Source organism: Haemorhous mexicanus, chromosome 12, assembly GCF_027477595.1.
Source record: "Haemorhous mexicanus isolate bHaeMex1 chromosome 12, bHaeMex1.pri, whole genome shotgun sequence".
NCBI classification, from domain to species: Eukaryota; Metazoa; Chordata; class Aves; order Passeriformes; family Fringillidae; genus Haemorhous; species Haemorhous mexicanus.
The window spans coordinates 14083867-14105746 of record NC_082352.1 but is presented as its reverse complement, the minus strand read 5'-3'; the positions used below and the strand labels follow the sequence as shown (position 1 = coordinate 14105746).

At 47.7% G+C, this 21880-nt stretch overlaps 1 protein-coding gene across 1 annotated transcript in view; it reads right to left on the bottom strand.

Moving 5' to 3' along the window:
* The window catches only part of NECAB2 (N-terminal EF-hand calcium binding protein 2), a 73432-nt gene that overhangs the window by 2554 nt on the left and 48998 nt on the right, over positions 1–21880 (bottom strand). Inside the window, exons 4-6 of the mRNA XM_059857163.1 lie at positions 12820–12917; positions 2665–2801; positions 7–125 (exon numbers count right to left, since the gene is read on the bottom strand). Coding sequence (XP_059713146.1) covers positions 7–125; positions 2665–2801; positions 12820–12917 — 354 coding nt within the window. The remainder of the gene's footprint in view (positions 1–6; positions 126–2664; positions 2802–12819; positions 12918–21880) is intronic.

Below are 21880 nucleotides of genomic sequence, written 5' to 3'. Positions count from 1 at the left end.
ACTTACCAGCCTGGAAGTTCTTTCCTTGCTCCCTGGGGACCATCCAGGTGCTGGGAGAGTAGCTGGGCACGGGCTTGTCATACCAGGTGTCACTCAGGCCATGACCATCCTTGCTGGAGTAGTGTCTGCAACCAGAGAGCACACAGGGTGTCAGGACAGCAGAGCTGGCACTCACAGAGTGGCATGAGCCAGCCTGGGGAGCCAGCACTGGATCTTCCTTTCTGGCAGCTCTGCCCATGATGCCAGACCCCTTGGAGGGGGTCAGAAACAAAGGAATGTCAGTGGGCTGCTCCCAGCAGCCATCACTTTTCTTTCCTGCTTATGGAACAGCATAGCCCTCCCGGCACCACCAGCAGCCTTCAGGGCCTTTTTCTGTCCTAGACAGACACCTGCAACATGGGGCATTCAGGCCCCTGTGCCCAGCCACCTGCACCTTACTGGGGCTGCTTTTGCAGTCCAATGGCTTCGGTAGCTTTCAGACTGGAAAAGCTGCTGCCAGCCAGACTGCCCATGAGCAGACGCTGTGTATCCCACTAACAGACTGCAGCTGCAGTTCTCCTGGGGAATGGAAACATCCACTGTAGCATTTCCTCCAGCATTCTTTCTTTGTCGGGGTCTACAAAGACCATGTGGCCTGGAGGTTACTCAAAGATCCAAACAACTATCCTGGAACACTTCCACAGATGGAGTATCCATAATCACTATCCAGCACCAGTGGTGGTCTTCCCAAGACCTCGTTTATTTGCAAGCCAGAGAGAATAAGACATATGCTTTCCTCGCAAGGGCTTTCAGCTGCCATCCACGTGAGTGAGATGGGAATGGGTTTGGGGAATAATGACCCTCTCCTTTCTTCTCCACCAACAGGAAGCCTGTGCCACAGAGGGAGAGGCTGAGCAGCTCAAAGGATTTCCAGTGTTTCCTTGTTTCCTTCCAGCAAGAGCAGCTCTGTGCCGGCTGACTGCTGACCGAGGTGCCTGGGAGCCCTGGCTCCTCTTGGCATCTTTTGCTAGTCAAGCAGCTCCCAGCTGGAGACAACATGCTGAGTGCCCTGGAGCCAATGGGCACCACACCAGCCAGCCTCTCCCTGCCCTCCTGTCCCTCCCCTGGCACCTGGCTCCTCCTAAGCACAATTGTTGGGCTCTCTTTCCCCAGCTACCTTGTAAAACAGCCAGTGTGGGCTCCACCATATACACAGGGACACAGTGTGCGGGTCCCAAAGAACATCTCCAAGATAAGGAAGCAGGAACAACAATAAAGGGTGCAGGAACATCCCTTTGCTACAGGCTGTGCAATTATACCACTGCTGGTCCTGGATTATCCCCTGTCAATAGACAGGAAATTAGACTAAAACAGACAGAGATTTATTTTAATCAGAATTTAATGAGGTGTCTCCATCTTGGACCTCTGCATTTGCACTTTGTTCTACAGCCCTTTATTTTCAGGCTTTTTAGGCTGCCTCTTTGTCTTCATGCGGATGCAGAAGAGAATTTTTTTGTGGGATTTGTTTTTCTTTTTAGCTATTATCTTCATGAGAAAACAACTACAATACTCCCCATTATAATCTGGGCCCACACATCAGCAAATAAAAGCCAGCATAGTCTTTCATGGGCTCTAATTGCTCTGCCTGATGTTGGGTTTGTTTCCTCTTCATTGTTTTGCAGGAGCTCCTACTTCTTTTTGTACAAGGTTTGCCACAAAACAAAGAGAAGAAAGGGATGTGAGATGATGAAACCCACAGCATTCCTGCTGGAAAAGCTGGTGAGATGGTGGCAGAGCTGCCCAGGTCTCGCTGTGTTCCACAGAGTCTGTCTTAGGAGGGAGCTGGGATTTTCACTCTCCACGTGCCCCTCTGCCTGCCCATGGCTTTGGGAAGCCAAAACACCCCCATGCAAGCATTCCAAGTTTGAAGGAACAGCAGGAGAAGGGTTGGTCTGACAAACTGACGGGTTTCCGTGGCAACCTGTCCTGGTTAGAGCTGGTGACGGTGGCACTCTGGGGAGCTGTGTGACACTGACACCGAGGGGGCTGTGCTGAGCTTCTGCCTCTGCTGCTAGCAACTCCTTATAGCCTTGCCCTGGCAGCACTCAGGAAATCTTGAGACGGTCTCCTCTGTGCTGCCCAAGCTCAGTGGCGTGTGCTGGGCTGCTGGCATGGGGACAGCCCCTCATGAGACCGGGGGACAGTGCTGCCTGTCCTCAGCGCACAAACGCCTTTTCCCTCTGGATGGTTACACCTGCTGAGTGCGCCGGCAGGAGAGGCAGCATCCCTGGCATGGGAATCTGCCCCTGAGGGCTGTCCCCAGCTCACCTCAGGCAGGTGCCCGTGCTTTGCCCTGCGTGGGAGTGGTGGTTTGCTCAGAGCTGCAGCCCTGTGCACCCAGCCCTGCCCAGCCCGGTGCCAGGAGCTGCCCCTGGTTTGCATCCCCACACACAGTTCTCTTGTTAAGGGTGACCCTGGGGACTGCAGGAGAGCAAGGGACAGGGCAGGACAGAGCGGTGGAGAAAAGCCCCAGCAGTTCAGGAAGCCGGGAAGGGAGGCAAAGAGAAAGGCCCAGCTCCCCTTTGCCGCTGCACAATATCTGCTGCATTTCCCTCACCCCAGAAAAGCATCATCCTCCTCCCCTTCCACCCAACTGCAGCAGAGGAGGGCAGGAGTGCTGCAGACCTGGTGGGGTTGGTTTGCTCGTCGATGGCATCCACAGCACTCTCCACGGAGCTCAGCAGTGACTGGGTCTGGTTCGCCGTCTCCTTCAGCAGGAAGCGCGTCACGAACTGGTCCACGTTGCTGCCGCTCTCGTACACCTGCAGAGGCACACGGGGAGCACGGTGAGCGCCAGGGCAGCACCTGCAGCACCACCAGGGTCCCCGGCCAGTGCAGCACCTGCAGCACCACCAGGGTCCCCAGCCAGTGCAGCACGTGGCCAGCAGCCCTCCCCGGTCCCCTCCCACATCCCCACGATGTACAGAGATGTTACCCAAAGCCCATAGTTGTTATGTTTAGCATGATCTTAAATTGCTTTACTGTTCCCTTGCAGCCAGTGTGTGCAGGTATGAAAAGTATGTCCTGTGCTTTGGAGATCCCTGCTCAGAGAGTTCAGCACATTATACAGTGCCTTAATCCACAACAGTATGACCAACCCAGCACTCAAGTTAAAGGGGTTTGAGATGATTCACAGGGCTCAGTGTGCTGTTTGACTGACAGAAGCTCCCAGGTAATACAAACTTTTTCAAGACAAAGAACACCTAAAAATATTTTAATAGAATAACTGATCAGCACGAAGGACCCAGGGCATCTTTCCTAGCACAGCCTTGCTGAGCCCTGCCCATGGCACAGTCCTGCTCCTGCACCTCCTGACAGTCACCAGCAGAGGTGGGACACTGGCACCAGAGGGACACTGGCACTGTACAACACTGACCCAACCAATCCAGCACTGGTTCAACACCACTCCCAGTTGAACATCACCCCAAGCAGACCAGGGCCAGCCCAGTGGCCACTGACCTCACCAGCTCTGCCTGAAGCCAACCACTCAGCATCAGAGCTGAAAACATTTGCAGTGAAAAAAAGGCTCCCTGAAACCCAGGCTCAACAGCACCACTTTTTCCCAGACTCTTTCCCACCCATCAGTGCCTGCTGGGACAGCACATTGTCCAGGCAAAACCCTGCTGGGCAGTCAGTCCCTGTGTGCTCACATCTCCCAGCATGGGACTCCTCTGAGAGGAATTACTGAATTTTTGGAGCCATGAGACAGGGAGGGATGCTCCTGGCTCCCTGCATTCCACCAGCAATGACCACACTCATGGGACTGGAGTGGTCCCAGCATCGCTGGTTATCTGAGCATGCAGCAGCACAACATGAGCACCCCGAGCTCTCCAAAGCAAATTATTCCTGTTTTATGGTGAAGCTATTAACAAGGGTTATTTCCATGGCAACTGGAGCAGCTCTGTGAGAACCCCGAGGGCCTTTATCCTCGCCTTTATCTCCTGTATTAAATCATAAAAGAAGAATGAACTGATGGAAAAAACCCTTCGGGGAAACTGATCACAGAGCTGATTCCTCAGCCTGGTTTGGTATGGAAGCATTAGTTTCTTGGTGGCTTCTTGAGCATCCAATTAGCAGCAGTTAATGACTTCTGCCTGACACAACAAAACCTTCTCACAGCCGCAGTGTTTCTGGGGGAAATGCACCACACGGTGATCCTCAGGAGAGGGTGGTGCACAACGAGGTGATGGTGATGCTGAAGCTGTGAGTGGATGTGTAGTTAAATGCTGGATTTTTTATTACCTAACCACAGCCTATAATCTTGGTTCAGCTTTAGGAAAAATCAAACAGGTGATTGCCACATTCATTTAAATCAGTTGAACTCCCTACATACAGATTGGATGGATGGTTGGATGGATGGATGGATGGATGGATGGATGGATGGATGGATGGATGGATGGATGGATGGATGTTGGGTACAGAGCTATTCCAGCCAGTGCAGAGAAAACTGCAGTGTTTGTGAAGATCTGATGCTTTTTGACAGGCCAGTAAGCCAAATAGATCTGAAATCAAAACAACAGGGATTTTTTTTTTCTCCCACTTAACTAACTGGCCATTTGCCAGTCCAGCTGTGAGATTTGCTATCAGGATCTGAATCAGAAATGCACATGCTTAGAGGTTTTTCCAGCAATCCCTCAGGTCCTCCTCTAGCACGTGCCTTCTTCAGGGCTGCAAAAACAAGCCATTAAAAAGACCAGCTATAAAGAGATCCTTCCCATTGTCTTACTAAAACATTTGTCAGACTATCCTAGTGAGATTTAATGATGTTTAGTCTTATTAATTCCACCCTGAAGAGTTATTTCCTCCTTAGCTTGAGAAGTTAAAATATTTATGGAGATCATGTAATAATTGCTGCTCAATGAAGCTGCTTTGTGCCAGAAACTCTTGCACATCTCCAAGGCCGCTCTTTCCCATCCATCATTTCCAGACAAGCTCTTTGCTGAACTGCCTGGCCTTGACCTCTGCTGCAGCAAACAGGGGGCCGTGAGTGTTTGCAATGAGCAGCAAGTGTGAAAACAGCATTGAAAGGATGGCCTTGAGATTTCTGTGTTGATGGCTCTCAGGAGAGCCTCAGAAATCTCATGATCTGACAAAGATGGAAATGAAAGAGAGACATTCAAAATTGAGAGAGGAGTGGGGAAAGGACAGCGTGCATTATTGAGGAAATAATGGGGTTGGGTCTCTGGTCAGCTGGCTGAGGTCCAAACCCCAAATCCACCCTCCTCCTCCAAATCTCCACATCCTCCTCCACAGGCTTTTCATGTGTCTGTAAGGCGCCTTCCCACACACACTGGCAGCCAACATAGGGGCACAGTCTGCTCAAAGCCCCACCACAGCTCTTCCAGCTTTTGATTTCCACAGCAACCCACCCAAAATCACCCAAATTCTGGCACAGATTAATGAAAACACCCCTGGGATGTGTTACTTGTGCAAAGCATAACTGGGATTTTGATGCTGTTCAGTGCTTGGATTTGCCAACCAGTGCCAAGTTTCCCTCACCAGACACTGCAGATGGATGCTTAGAAATGGGCTCTCATGGCCATGTCCTTGTGAGGAGCAAAGACTGGGGAATGAGAGTGAGTTTTAATGTTGTTGAGCATCTCAAAGCTTCTTTGCTGGTATTTTTAAAGGTCACTATTCAGCTCATTAAGACTACAGAATGTAGAATATAGATTATTTTGCACCACCCACGAACTTGGAGACCCACTGTGACCTCCCCACATCTTCCCTTTGCCTCAGAGGGTTACAACCTGACCAACAAGGCTTCCCAGGGCTGGCTTCCAGCAAGATTGGCCAAATTGGCTGGCAATTACCACGCCTGGGGACACTGGTGACTTCTCCAACTGTTAATAACCACAGTCCAAGCACACCCACAGAGTGATGCTGCTGAAATGAGAAGGCTTTTCAGTTGGAAACCAAAGGCAACTCTGTTTCACCCACACTTTTCCTCCAGTTAAAAAAGTAAAACCCGACAACAAACCTATTGCTATGCCATATAACATCCATCAAGCCTCATCCCAGGATGATGGGGAGGTTATCTTCCACCCACCCAGCCCTTTAAAAACCAGGCATGTGTTGCACTGTAATCTCTGAGTGGCTGATTGAAATTCGTTGCTCATAATTGCCTGTTTGCTTCCAAGAGATATTTTCTTATAATTAAAATAACACTCAGACCTGCCTCTTTCTCCTCTCCCTCCCCCCGACTTTTAAATCCCTTGCAAAGCAGAGACCCAAAACTGATTGCCTGGCACATAATCAGTAGGAGAAACCTGAAGAGAACAGGCATTTAAATAGTTGATAAATGAAAGCATTACCATATGAAAGACCCTCAGGCTTCCCGAAACAGCTCTAAAAAACCAAATGAGACACCTGTTCAGATTTAAAAAATGACAACAGCATCATATGGGCTAGAAAAGTTTTTTGCTATAAAATCCTCCTCCTGCAAATCTCAATGTTGGACTCTTATCTCATGCTTACCTTGTCTGGTCCTGAAGGTTTCCTGGCATTGACAATTCCCAAGCAGGAATTTATCACAGGACTTCTCTATTCTCACTACCAGAGAACCTCCCTGCTGCCCTGGAATCCATCATTTCTGGTGTAGCCACAGGGGTGTGAAGGGCAGGTTTGTTGGTGTGTGTCTGCTGGCCCACACACGGGCTGTGCTGCACTTCCCCAGGCTCACCTGTGGATCCAGAGGCTTCTGGCCCCTTTGCACCCTCACCCAGCAGGCTTGGAATAGGCTTGGAAGTGTGGCCTCCTAGTGCTCAGCATCCTCCCCAGAAATCAGCTTTTTGCTTCACACATGCTCCTAATTAGCTGTATTTAGTACCCACAAGGCAGCAATTTGATACAAATTTTATTTCAGTTTTCCAAGGAAAGTGCAGATTTTGTTTTCCAAACAGGACCTACTCAAAGGACCCTGCAGATGTAGCAGTGTGGGATGGTCAAGCTGCTGAAGGCTCAGCCTGGCTGTGCCACATGCTCATGCTTTGACTTGCCCCCTCCCTTCAAAGCTGCTCTCAGAGTATTTGGCAAGACAACAGCGCTGACACCTTCACCATACAATTTACCTAAATCCCAGGAGCAACACACCTAGAATGAGAGGGAAGAGGAGGAAAACCACGTCCCACAGGAGGTCCATGAGAGCTGGAGCCAGGACAGCACAAGCAAGACCTTCAGAGAAGATGCTTTTCCTTTTCAGTGGGGATAGAGGGACATGAACTTTGCAGCAACAGACAACATAAGAGCAGTAAATGAGGATCTTAATCTAAAAATAAGTTCCAAGAGAGACCTTAAGATTCATCTCCCTGCCAGTCCCTGCTCCCCACAGTCTGGCAGCCCAGGTGGATCCCCTGCACAGCCCTGCTGAGCTGGCAGGAAAATCGTTCCGGATGGCATCACATGGAGAAGCAGCTTTCTGGTCTGGAGTCTGAACAGAAAAGCTGGGGAAAATTCAGTTCTTTCAGAACTGAAGCAACACATTTTGTTTTAATTTGTGGTGCAATATTATCTTAAATCAGCTTCAGAGAAGAGCTGCAGAAATATTTCTGAGAAGCTAAATGAGCACCTCCTTTTCTTTCAGATTGTTCTTCAACTATCCAACTATATATCTACTATGGAAAGTTCCATAACTTTTCTGGAGATCATAGTCTGTTTTTTGCTATAGAAATTGACACAGATATTGTTCAGAAATGTATCATTCAAAACACATGGAGAGTTGACTCATCCTTTACCATTTCACTGACCTACCACCATGCTTTTCTTTTTTCAGCCACAGCCATGAACCATGATTACATCTTTAACTGCATCTTAGGAGTGTTTCAGACCTGGCTGTGCTGCACTGCAGTGGCACCCCATGGCCTTCAAACCCAGACCAGAAGTCTTCAGCTGTTGTTCATTTAACCACCTTGAGGCAAAGCCAGAACATGAGGTCTGTGAGGAGCCTTGAGCAGCTCAGATTTTCTGGGCTGGGCACAACCCAGAACTGCCAGCACTGTGCTGCTGTTCCACCCTGCCACGGGTCCATCCCCTGGCACAGCACTGCCCTGCCCCAGGAACCTGACACCCTCAGTGTGAGCAGCAGGTCCATTCAGCAGGGCAGGAGAAAACCTGCTCAAGTTAAATGAAAGGCTGAGATAAAGGGTTAGCTGGAGGATGGGAGGAAAATGTTCTTTTTGAGGATTATTTCTAGTGACTATTTTATCTCAAGGTGTCATCATTCAAAAAAGAGCAATATCACTTTTGGCAAGCTTAACTGTGGCAGGTAAGAATGCAAATAAGAGCACTTTATATTGCTGATCTGGGCTGTGCTGTAAAACAAAAAATATCATCCCCCATTTTTAGCATCCAAGACTGCTGGCAGATGGTTCTTGCTCTGGGGCTGTAACTGAGCTGTTCAAACAAGTGCGGTTTGCAGTTTGCTGCTGGGGGCTGAAAACTGGGGGAGACCCATGGTCAGCCTGGCACCAGCAGCAGGGAGAGGACATCTGCTGCAGCACCTCCACAAGCCCCAGGAGCCCAGCATCTCCTGTTCACTGCAATTACATCTCAAAAGGCAGAGACAAGAAGGGTGGATTGCTGCAGGAACAATTTAACTCACAAATAGCATGCAAACCTATTCACCTGTATGTAGATACCTCTGGGCTCCCTACTGCTACTGGAGCAACAGTGGCTGGTATTGAAGGTCAGTGCACTCAGTTTTTTATGATTTACATATTCTCACATCTAAATAATGAATTTTAAGGGGGAAATGCATTTGCAGCTGCTTTGGGTACAGTGACACATATGGTGCTTGGCACTCTGACAGGAGAAGACTCTCAGGGGGTGTGTGTTGTGTCACCACTTGGTCATATTTCCTCTCCAGGTCCATTAAATGAGAGAACTGAGAGACTGTCAGTGAGCAAGCAAGGAGTAAAACACTGTCTTTCACATCACTATGCTTTCTCTCCAGGACCAAAGGTGATGCTGAACACCAAGCAGCAGCTGGTCCAGGGCCACCCTCAGATCCTCAGGGCTGCTCCATAAACCCTTCCTGCTGTACCCTACTCTTCCCTGCAGCCAGTCTCATTCTGGCACGTGCATGGGCAGTTGCAATTTCAGCTGCAATGTTGGGTAATTTTGCTTTCCAAGCACTCTCCTTCCATCTGGGACAGGGCAAGCACCAAGGTCAGTCATCAGTGCTTCTTGGACCTGTCTGCTGCCCAGCAGGAGCATCCCAGGAAGAAATGATTGGACTTTAAATCTGAGCTGCTTCATCCTTGAAAATGTTCATCACTCAGCATTTTTTTGGATTCTTTGCAGCTTGCCTATAAATTTTGCCTCCCCACTTAAGGTCAGCCTTGCTGATGCTTCCATGGTCAGCCCTGCAAAATGCTTAACTGGCAGAAACTGGAAGCAGGAGCAATCCCAGTGCAGCTGGCAGTGGAAGCTGGACCTGACAGGAACAAGGATAATTGGTCATTCTGTGAATTCTGTGAATTGAGCATTTCAGGCTCAAAAACCCACACTGTTTTTTTACCAAGCTAAGTCACATTTCCTGGGGTGTCTGGGTGAGGGTGAGCCATGCCCAGGCACTTGCACTGTCACCCCCAGAGCTGACAGGGGTGGTGGAAGCATTGGGTGGGCCCTGTCCCCTAAGGCAGGGGACTCAGTGACCAAGGGGCAGGGACAGCACCACCCTGGCTGTGCTCTCCCAGCTCCCACCACACCCCTCACACCGCCTGACCCTGGCACAATCCACCTCCTTCCCCATTATGTTGGTTCTGGTCTTTGCTGACTGCACTACACAACAGTACAAGAGAGTTATATAGGAACATCTCCTGCTGTCAGCTTTATTTAGAACCCCAAAGTTCATTTCCTTTCTCTCCAATTTAGCTTTGCATTTCCAATTGTCACTGGCAGTGATTTCAATGCAACACGGACATCACTGTATTGGAAAATAATTACAATGACAGATTTTGTTTTGCTGTGTGAGACCTTCCACTACTGAATCTAATTACTGCTGATACTTTATGAGCTCCTCCAGCACGGGATAATTGCTGCTTTCTCTTTTTATAGAGCAAGAAATAATCAGTTGTCTTTTAAGGTGAGAAATATAAACAGCAATTAAATACCATGGTTCTCCATGACCTCTTGTCAGCTGGCACCTCTCAGAAAGACAACACAGAAAAAGGTGAGGCTTCATTTATTGCTTGCCCCAAATACACTGTTTGAAAATGAGGGAATAGGAATGCTCCTGAATTATCAATAGTTTTCTCCAGCTAAGGAAATGCATATTTTATGATGGAGAAGCAGGAGCAGCTCACAAGCAAAGCAGTTTGCTCAAAACTCACAATGCTCAGCATTGTCACCCAGCCCTTTGCAGGATCTGGCCACAAGAAAAGGTGTAGGGACAGCAAAGGCTTGAGCATGAGGGAGCATAAAACCAGACTTAACTCTACCAAAAACCTGCTGCTTTGGTCACCTTTCACCTCTTCCAGTGTTTCTAAAATATCCACTAAATCTTTTAAACATCCTGCTACCCCATCAGCATGGGACCCTTGGTTACAGCATCACATGGGGAGAAGATGGAGCAGAAGGAAACTACCCCATCCCTGGAAGTGCCCAGGGCCAGGCTGGATGGGGCTTTGTGCTCCACTGGTCTAGTGGAAGGTGTCCCTGCCCATGGCAGAGTGGTGGAACTTGATAAGCTTTAAATTCCCTCCAAAACAAATGTATCCTGTTTGAACACTGCAGACAGGTTTCTCTACCACCCACAACAGCTTCCTTTCTGCTGGGTTTTTTTCCCTTGCTTCTTTACATGAACAAAGTGCCTGCCTTTGAATAATTCATTGATGAGGTTTGTACCACTTTGTTCACAAAATCACAGTGGGGAACAGTGCTTTTCATTAAATACTTCTTTGCCAGCTCCTCTCTGTGATGGAGTCTTGCTCTGCTTGCTCTCTTGCCAAAAATCTGCCAGGCAGTGAAGAGCAGCACACCCCAGGGGCTGATGAAATGAGGGGATGGGAGGATGCTGGGGCAGCACTCCCTCACCTGGCTTGGGAAACGTCTGCATTTGAGATGAGATGTTGTGATCCTTCAGTGTCACGGCAGGAAGGTGCCTCCAGTGCTCCAGATCTCCCTGTTCCTCACCACAAAATGATGATGGAGGTGACCAGCTCAGGTTTAGGTAAATAACCCTGACCTGCTGCAATTAAGGCAGGTGAATCCTGCCACAATTTGCTGAATTGAGGAGGGAGAAAGGTGTTCTTCTTATGAATAACCATCCTGCTTCTGCTGCAGAAGTCTCATCCAAGGTAATACCCAAATGCTTAGATGCCTGATTTATAAGCAGGGAATAGACCATCTTCCTCTTGTAAAGCATTTGGAAGAATTAGTCATGTACATTCACATCACACTGGAAAAGTAGTGGTGGAAGGCATCACGAACAGCAAGCTGGAATGAATGACTAAGATCTCTATTAGTATGTTAACATTTATTTAAAATACATAGATGGCAAACCTGATGGTCATGAAAATTGCTAATAATTTATAATATAAATGAGACGTGAACAGACACAGAAACTGAATCATAAAAAATTCGTGTTGTCCTGATTTTTTTAACCCTTTCATAATGTTGATAAAAAATCACTAACACTTCAGACAGATCAGTGCTTGGCCAAAGACTTTTGCCTTTAATTTATAATGGCAGGACATCAACATGTTAAATACGTGCCTTCACTTTCCATGCTGCCTTCCTCACAAAAAGGAAAATGGATGAATTTTGATCAAGCAAGGAAATCAAGCTCTTTACTCAGCAGCAAGAGGGGAGAGAAATTTGCCATTTCCCATTCTGACTCCTGAAACTTCTTATCATTGCCACTTCTTTAATGTGGAGTAATTTGAGTTTCTCTTTTAACTTCAAAGATAGATGGAAGGGAGATTTCCATGTGGATTGCTTGCAGGAGGCCTGCAGTTGGACTGGGAAGTACTTCCAACTGCTTGGAAAAAGCTACACCTTCCTCCTTGGCTTGGCCCCCTGTGTACTACCTTGCTGCTCACCAGTGAAGAGGAAAACTGCTTTTTATCCATTGTGGCACAAAAGAACAATGCAAATGTGGCTGAAGGTGGAAGTGGGAGAAGGGATTGATTATCCTGAGGCAATAAATACCACTGATACAGCCCAGTTGCACTATTAAGTGGGGTGGAAGGACAGGAAAATAATTTCAAAGGAACTAAAGCTCTATAAACACTTCTCTCAGCCTGGTAAGACAACAAATGAGTGGTGCACCTCTCAGCAGGGATGTTTATACGGTATATCAGCTCAGATTTTATAGGTATTAATAAATGAACTTCAGTATACTTCTTGATCAGTGTCACTGTCTATAATAGTCCAGTATCACAATCACATGATGGATTTTTTTGCACATATAAACCAGATCATTATGTCTTGGATGTGGTGCTCGCGTGATTCCTCTGCAGTCCTTCAAACACACAGCCCTCTAGTTTCTAATACAGCAGCTTCACACATGGCAACTGTGTTTGCAAAGCAGGTTGCCCTCCAAGGTGGAAGCTGGATCTCAAGGCAGCTCTATAATATGAAGTTTCCAAAAGCCCTCTCAGCGATGCTAACAACAACTCATGCATTCCAAATCCCACCTGAGAGACCCAGAGGCTGTGTTGTCTGCAGAGCACTGCTGAAGAGGATGAGGACCTTTCAGATCTCTGTGCTCTGTTAATGCAACTTTTGCACCACTCACTCTGAGTGAGAGAAACGTGAGGTGCAGGAAGGAGCACTCACCCGTTTGGTGTAGTCCATGGCCTTCAGGATGGAGAGGTTCAGCATCTCCAGGGAGGCCAAAACATCCTCATAGTCTCCCATATGGTCAGCAAAATAGTCTGGGAAAACCAAGAGAAGCACGATGGGAACATGTTAATGTAACTTGAGCCAACTTGGCACAGCAAGATCTATTATTGGTGGTAACATAAACCTGAGAGGATGGCTCCAGGGGTATTTTTATACTCTATATCTATCCTCAGCCAAAGTCAGAATCTGTCCTTCAGGGATGGGAAGTGGTATGATTCCCATGAAGTTTGGGACCACTGCAAAAAGGAGATGTAAGACCCAGTAGCTCTCATTGAAAATAACTCATCAGGTTCTTTATTTCTATGCCTACTTCTGCATTTGATTATTTATGGTCTCCCTCCCTCCTACTGCTAGCATGGAGAAAGGGGTCCCAAAAGAAATCCCCTTCCCATTCCCTTAACATTCTTTGCTGCTCAAAGCATCCAAATACCTTCCAATTCACCCCAGTTTATATGAGCTGAGACTGGCCTTACAGCTTTCCCTACATTCCTATCACATTTACACCTCAGCCCACAATCACAGGTTGAACAAGCTTTTGAGAGTAAAATATGCCTTGAAAGGAAGAGAGCTGCAAGCTGGGCCCAAAAGCACGTGTTCTCCACAGAAGGAGCCACACATTCTCTGTGCCATCCTTGTCCTTTACCTTTTCGGGTGATTGAGACAGAGCACAGCAAAAAGCTGCTCCTTAAAAGCCACCAGTGCTGCTCCTCAGCCTAGGACAGGGAGCTTCACACTGAGGTGACATCTCTGTGAAGCGCAGCAAGACATAAACTTCAGGAAACAATCCCACTAATTAGGTTTTCTTGGCTTAATTAGAAGTGCCTATAGCTATTTACAGTCTGAGAACATATCCAAAGGGAAGAAGATTTTGGCAGAACCGGAATGTCACAGCATGACTGACAGCAGCTGTTCCACGATAAGTAAACAGCTTACTCTCATTGCACCGTGCTTGTTTGGTTTTTCCTTCCTACTTGGGAAAGAAAAATTGAGCAGATCTGACAGGTAAAGACTTTTTCTAAGTCCTGAAATAAAAAGCTGGGCCCATCCATTTCAGGAGAAATGAGCTGTTGTGGGCATAGCACAGCCCTTGAGATGACCAAGGAGCACATGGGAGGAGAGCAGAGCTGACTTTAACAAAGTATTCAGCTCTGCTGCTTTAGCATTATTTATTTATGTGAAGCTGCAGGGCTCAAGAAATAACTTTTAAGACACTCTCAACATTTTATAACACACAACCCATTTCAAGAGAGACACCACAGCTCCCATTTAGACAAACTGAGGGTTTATGTTTAATACTTAGAGGAGAAGCAAGCAAATAAATCACAGGCAAGGGCAGGTATTCAGCAGATAACAGATCTAGGCAGGAGCTTGTGCTGATCAATCCTTTCTCTGTCTTCCCCTAGCTTTCCCAGGAGGTGATGGGTTTATCTCCCTTCTCTCCTGGCAGCTTCACCCCTGGGAGAGGCAGTGAGATGGGATCACACTGGGTGACAGCCATGCAATTTCCTGATTTTATCAGAGTGATGGAGAAAGCCGTGAGGGTTTAAGCAATGCCACTCTTACCCCAGAGCTGTGGGGGTTTGATTTCTTGGGTCAGCTGGCAGGGAGACCTACTGCAGTAGGAATTGAGGGATGGGAACAAGCCCTTCATATCCCCAGCAAACCAAAAGGATTTTATGGAAATCTTTGTTTCTTGCCTACCAAAGCAAGGGCAAGCAGGAATAACCAGTGGAAAGGGGAAATGTTGCTGCTTTTCTTCCAGCTTGGATGCTCAAAATGGTGTGGGCAGGGGTTGAGTACACCAGGAGGAGAGAAACCCTGGACAATGTCCTGGTGCAGGCATACCCATGGGCAGAGAAGTCTTTAAGGTTTCAGGAATAAGGAGTGACTGCCTGGTGCTGGCACAGGCACCCAGTAACCCCATCTCTGTCTGCACAACCCACTCCCAGCCAGACTTCCAAAGGCTGCAATTAGCTGCAAAGTGATGAAGGTAAATGGTGAAGACCTGAGGTGGCTTCATATGTTCTTCTGCATCCTGGCACAGGAGGGGAGGAGAAGAGATGGATGAGCTCTCTGCAAGGCCACACACCTCTCTGTCCATCTCCTCCCAAAAAGCTGGGGTGCAGGAAACACTTCCCAATATCAAGCATCCATAGAAAAATACACCTGAGTGAGCAGTTTGAGTCACCTCCTAATGAAGCAAAGCCCTTCAGAAATCCCAGCTGGAAACATTCCCTTTCTGGTCAAGGTGTGGGACAAAATATTATCACAGATTTTCTGTTCAACCTTTAATTTTGGGAAGCTGTGGGAGGTACAGCAGAGGTAGTACACCCTGAGGCAGCCTGCTGGGAAACAGGAAGGCTGGCCTGGGGAGAAAGACATTACTGATTTTGCAGAGGGAGATGGGTTTATGGAACTTCAGAGCAAAGCTGGAAGCCACAACACCTCCAGAAATTAAACTGCAGCTTGTTATTGAACAGGGTCCATGTGCTTTGCTCAGCTCTGACCCCATTTGTGTTGCATGAAAATGAAAAAAGTTCTGCCAATTTTCCTGCGGAATAAGGAGAAGAGCAGCAGCAGGGCTGAGATCCCCAGCACCACAGCACTGCAATCTCTGCTGGGTTTCATGCAACCTGTGAAGGCCCTCATGCACACAATGATTGCTGCTGCCCAAAAGGAGGGACTGCACTCACCACACAGCTCCTTGGTGTCCACATTGCTGCAGGAGGGGGACAGCGAGGCAGGGAGGAAGCAGGAAAAAAGAAAGAGAAAGAAAGAAAGAAAGACAGCTTTAATGACAAGGACAGATGAAGGCTGCAGCTAGAATTCCCACAGGCTTAACTCCAGATGCCCCCCTGCAACATCACCCACCACCTCAGCATGCCCCAGCCCCCAGTGGGGACAGCCTGTGGAGAAGAGCAGGGTTGGGTCACTCAGGGCATCTTCAGCATCTGTGCAGCTGGAACAGGTTCACAAGTAATTTTGGGTGTTCCCTGAGAGGGAAATGGGTACTTGTACATCCCCCCTGAGGAGGGACCTTTGCCCAAGGGGGACCCAGCACACCTGGCACACAGCTCCTCTGACTTCCTTACAAACATCAGCCTGGCAACACCCCGGTGAGACACTCACACAGGAATGTGTTTGTTCCCGTTTACTCAAAATAAAAATTTGCAAAACACGATTTTCTCAATGGACCAATTCTCCTAATTCTGCCCTTATGAAGCAGCTCTTGCCCGGGACTGCCTCCAGGCAAAATGGCACAATTACTCCTTAACACATGAACATTTCGTTTACATAACAACAGACAAGCAGCTCGGGAAATAAAGATTGCTGCTAATCTCTCTGTGCCTCCTATTCCCACACAATCATTGGTGCCATTCAAGGACTGGAACGACCCCTTAATAGAATTATATCTTCTCCATCCATGTATACCCTGGGAAGTTATTTCTTTACCTAAACTCACCCCTGCTCTGTCTAACCTGCCAGCATAAGTGGATCAGTGCTTTCCCTGCCAGCATCCTCCTGCAGCCCTGCCCTGACACCCAGATCAAGGCAAGCACAAAGGCCTTGAGCCCAGGAGGTGCTGCCTGGGCTACCCCCTGTCTCCTGCTGAAAAAGGAGGTGGTGCTGAACCACAGCCCCTTCGGGTGGTGCTGCTGCCATGGAGAGATGTCCCCTCTTGTCTCGGCCCCTCGTGGTGCAGGACACTCCTGCAGGGCTGGCAGCTGAGCCCTGGCACAAGCTGAAGCTGCCCCTCTCTGCAAAATGAACTTCTGCACTGCTATAATTTCATCTCTTGGAGACTTACCTTCCTCAAACCCTGGAATTACTTCCCTGAATCCTACAAAACCCCCTGGGGAGCTGTGGGCTCAGCTTCCCTGGTGCTCTCATGGCCAGATCACTGAACCCACAGATCCAAAGCACTGTGCAGCAGAGCCACTCCTGATCCCAGGGGCTCTGGCACTTTGCAAGCAATTCCCAACACGGAGCTGCAGCAGTGCAGCAGCAGAGGAGCTCAGGTGAGCCCCCAGCAGGTGCATTTCCAGCCCTGGCACTGCCCCAGGACCTGGCTGGTTGTTCCCCAAAGCACACGGTCTGGGAAGTCAAATGTTGCCTGCAGACACATGCATAGGAGTGGTTTTGACAGCAGCATCACCCACAAAGTGTTTCAATAATATCTTTCAGAAGACAGTTATTGTTTATGAACACCTACTGACGTGGTTATGGGTTTGCAGCTAGGGCATGTTACTGAGAAAAAAACCCTATTACTGTATTCCATGTGATTCTGCAGTGCAATAATCGATCTGCTGCTGCCAAAATTGGTCTTTTATTTCCTCACATCTTGCCATTGTATGATTTAACTTAATTGTGCTTGAATGTTAACGCAGCTGAGACGTTGCTTTTAATTTTAAGCCATCTTGCCTTCAGAATAAGGCTAATGAAAGAAATTACTGAAGTCACAAGCTGACTTAATAAAAAAATATGATAACGTTAGGATGAAAAACTGCAAGGAGAAATCAATGGGTACTTGAGCAGGCTGTTTCCATCCCCCAGGAGTCTGCCTGCTGGGAACATTGCTGACACAGAGCCACATCCCCACCCCTCTTACAGGGGGGTTCTGGCCCAGCTTGGGAGCTGCACAGCAAAAGCCACGTGCAGTACCCAGCCACCAAACAATTTCCAGGCTGATCTGGTGGTTTAATCTGTGGTAGCTAAGCCCCACCTGGGTTATGCCAGCAGGGATTTTTATTATACAAATATTCAGGATCTGGGGTTCGGGGCTGGTGAGATGGGAGGTGGCAGCTCCTGAGGAGCTCCCTTGTCATCCCTCACCCTCCATCCCAGAGCTTCCCTTCAGAGGACATTTTTGGAGCAATCAGGCATCACAAATCCCTTCAGAAGAAAAACATTTACGTGAGCATTAGTTACCAATTTTTTTTCAGATGCCAAATATTTAACACTCCTGTACACAACAATAAGCTAAAAAGAAAAATAGTGACAAGTTGTTCTCATGTTTTTTTAGGAAAATAATTAAAAAAGTCTTTCAAGTACCAGAACACTTGGCTGTGAATTAGCTTTCGATTTTTATTACATTAATATGACTAATTCAAGAGCTTATTGAAGCCATAACCCAACTAACTAAGCAGAATATAATGAAGTTTAAGTAGAAATGAAGGAATAATTAAAGATTTCTGTGTCATACAATTTTTTCTGCATAGTAGAGCCCACATATATCTGATCTGGTTCCAAAAAAAAAAGTCTTTCATTCAAAGGAGAAAAAAAAAAAAATCAAGAAAATCCAAATATTTTTGAAAATCCAGGTCTTTTCTCTGTTTTCCAAGCAATGAGGCTGTAGCATGGAGCAGCACAACCCTGTTTGACCCCAGTCTTGCTGGGGGTGTGCACCCTCTGAGGTGACTTTCCAAGGCAAAGATGTACTTTGGAGATCCTCCATCTGCCTTTTGGCACATAATTGCTCAAACAGAAGTAGGAAGCAAACACAAGAGCTCGGACTCCAACCCAGACCACCTTCTGAAAAGGCAGAGCCCAAGCCACAAACTACTGTGGCCACAAAAAAGGACAGTTCATTGCCACCACTCCCCCCTTTTAAAGGCACTGGGGTCGTTTGACCAGATAAACATATTGGCAAGAGGGAAATAGTTTTCTCTCCGGGCTCACATCCAGCTATTTCAAAGGAAAAGAAAAGACCTCTAAGTGTGATACTCCTCCTGTGTGTGTGGGAGTTTAAAGAGCAATGACCATGCTGGGAGAGCATCCCCTCAGTGGGCTTAATTAAGTGAACTTGTCCAGAGAGTAATTACTGATGCATGACTTGTGCAAGCAAGAGGCTGCCCTGAGTAATGGCTGTGCCTCCTACATACTCCAGAAAGAAAACCATTTCTCCCCACAAAGCCCCACCCAGCATTAAATTGTGTTTTAATGAGCACCTGAGCTAATGAGGATGCCTGGGAAGTCACATCTCTCTTGCCATGTCCCTGACTGGGGATTGTCCATGGTCAGGCTTTTATCAGAGCTCTCCTGCACTGACTCTGCTGCTTTTCCATCAGTTCATGAGCTTTTTTATTTCTGTAAAAGCCTTTCTTGAAACATGCTGCCATCCCTGAGACTTGGTCCTGGACAGAAGACCTGTTGCATCAGGGTGTCCAAGAGCCCAGGGATTATGGCACCAGGCTGAGCATCCCAGCAGCCAGACCTCTGGGTGGGTGAGGGTACCATGCAACCTCCAGCTCTTGGGTCAGAACCTCCAGCTCGTTGGTCCAGATCAACCTAACATTTTCTTAAAGAAAATCAATGTTTTCCACCACAAAAAAACCCCCAAAAACCTATTTCTGGAAACTTCCTGTGATGATGATTTGCATTAGCTGTTAATAAGCAAGCCCAGTGGAGCAGAACACAGGAGGGAGCACCCAGAGGACATCCCAGGAGGGCTCAGCAGGGTCAGGGATGTCCTGGTCCAGGGCTGCTGCTGACCTGCAGAGGCGCCTTGCAGCAAAACCAGCCAGGACTCTGCAATCCAGCCTCTCTCCCTCTCCTTCCCAGCATCTCCCTGCCTCCCTAAGGCAAGGCTGATGGCCTCTGACTTGCTGTTCTTAACATATTTTTCCAGACTTCAGCTGAAGAGAGGAGAGGAAAAGTTATCTCAGAATGAAAAAGATAATGTAGAGGAGAGGAGCATGAAATTCCCTTCCTGGGTTTCAGCTCAGCCCAAGGAAAGGTGTCCCAGGCACTCCCAAAGGGCAGCACAATCAAAAACATAACAGGAATTCAGAAATTGCAAATACATCAAAGTCTCATCCTCATGTTTCTCATGCAAATATCTGCCTGGATGTGCTGCTCAAATGCTGCTCAGTGTCCCATCAGCTTCAGCTGAGGATAATAACCCTTTTCCTTGGGCAGATGAAAGGTTTGCATCAGCAGCCACACGGCTTAGTCACTTCACCAGCACAGAAAATGGAAGGGCTTTTTTCCTGAAATCACGTTCCACTTTTATTTCCATCTTTTATTCACAGCTTTGGGTTTGCTGCAAGGCTTCAAACGAGCACGGAAACAAATTATCCTCTAGCATTAACCACCTGCAGAACTCATTTTCATTTAGGAAAGACTAAAAAACAACAAGTGCAGCTGGAATGCATTATTATATCTGATGATAAGGCTTCCAGCCCCATCAGCAGCAGCACTGTGTTATCTCAACACCTCAGAAGAGGCAAATATGCATCCAGATGCCTACTAAGGGGTCACAGATGGTCACTTCTGATCATTGATTTCTGAGCTCAATGGAACATGTTTTACACAAACCCCAGAGTGAGAGAAATTATTCCAGGCAGAGCAAGAGAAATACGAAATACTGGATGCCAGTCAGGAGCTGAATAATTCTAAAGAATTAAATAACTTTCCAAGCCCATCATTTTATCTTCTGGTAAACCCTGGCAAATCCTTCCTAAGACCTATCCAAATACCTCCCTTATACCCACCTGACTGCTTAAGAAAAAAACCCCAGACCACTTTATGGTACTACTTATAAAAGGACTTCCAAAATCTGGTGTGCCACATGCAGAGGAACAGCAGAAACCACATGCCAAGGCTGTCCACAACCAGAAGGGCATGCAGCCACCTGCAGCTTCAAATGGCACAGGCAGAGAAGGATTCAGAACATGTGTCAGTTTTGGGCTTCACTTCTTTGGCTGTGGCAAGCTGGCAATCAGAGTTCTGGTGCCCACCTGGCTTTACTTTAAGGGATGGTCTTTATCAGCTGCCAAATGTTTCTTGCATGACATAAACCTGTGATGTGCTTCACAGGAATAATTCCAAGGTGCACATACTGGTGCAGGCACAATTGCCCTGCTCCCTACCCAGTACAACAATAAAGCCAGTGAGCCTGAAATAACCCAGCAGGAATTTGCTTTTCCCAGTGGGGCAGAGAGTACCACTATGGGGAGCCATGAGGAATGAGCTGGCACAGGGTTCATCATCCCCCCAGACAGAGGTTCCTCCCAACATCCAAATTATATGAAAGAGGAAAGGTTTTGCAGAGTGCATATGGATCAGCACCTCACTGGGACACATCCAGCACAACCATTTAGACTAAAACACCTATGGAGAGCAGCTCCCATGGGGCTCCTGAAGGGGAGAAAATGCTGCCTTCTCCTAAGCAATAACTTTATCCTTCCCTTGGCATGTGCTCCATCACTGAGCACCTGGAGAGCACAGTAAGGGCCTCTGAAAGCCCAGCAACAAAACATGATTTTCTCCAAAACCCTGGAACATAGAAGGGAGGGGAAAAAAATAGGAGCAAAGAATTGCCCGGAAATGGAGAGAAGCAAAGGGAGGATTTTGCATGAAGTTTTCCCCTATTAATTTTGTAGTACAGTCTGCTGACCTGTGGTGCAGGGTTGGGGTTTATAACACATTCTATGTACTTTGAGAGATGCTCTCTTTCCTCCTACTTGCCCTTGCTATCTACAGGATTTTCCCTCACCAGCTGGGCTGGAGTGCCCCCCAAGGATGCTCTGCTCACCTAACCTGGGGTTTGGCTTCTTCCTGCTCCTTGCACATCTTTCCTGGGCATTTAGGCAGATGGTGACCAAGATGGGGCAGTTTTGCCTCTTTCACACCCTGTGCCAGGTGTGGCTCTCTGCTCAGCAGGATGGAAGGTGAGCAGCACTGGGGCTGCACTGCCCACCTGCATCCAGGCCCACTGCACAGTCATGTTTCAGTATTTAATATACTTTAATATTTTCACACGATTTTCTCTGCAGCCCCTTGCCTTTCTAAGCCATCTGAGCTCTCATTAGCTCAGCTGCTGCCCAGATCCAGTTTGCAAAGCACACACCCACGTTCAGTGGAAGTGCTGGTGCCCAGAGCTGTGAGCTCTGCTCTGTGTGCTTCCCTCTGGAGCACCAGGGCAGCAGAGTCCTCATTAAAAGCCAGTAATCTGGAAAACACTGATTTTTCAAGGCAAACTGAACTGACCTTC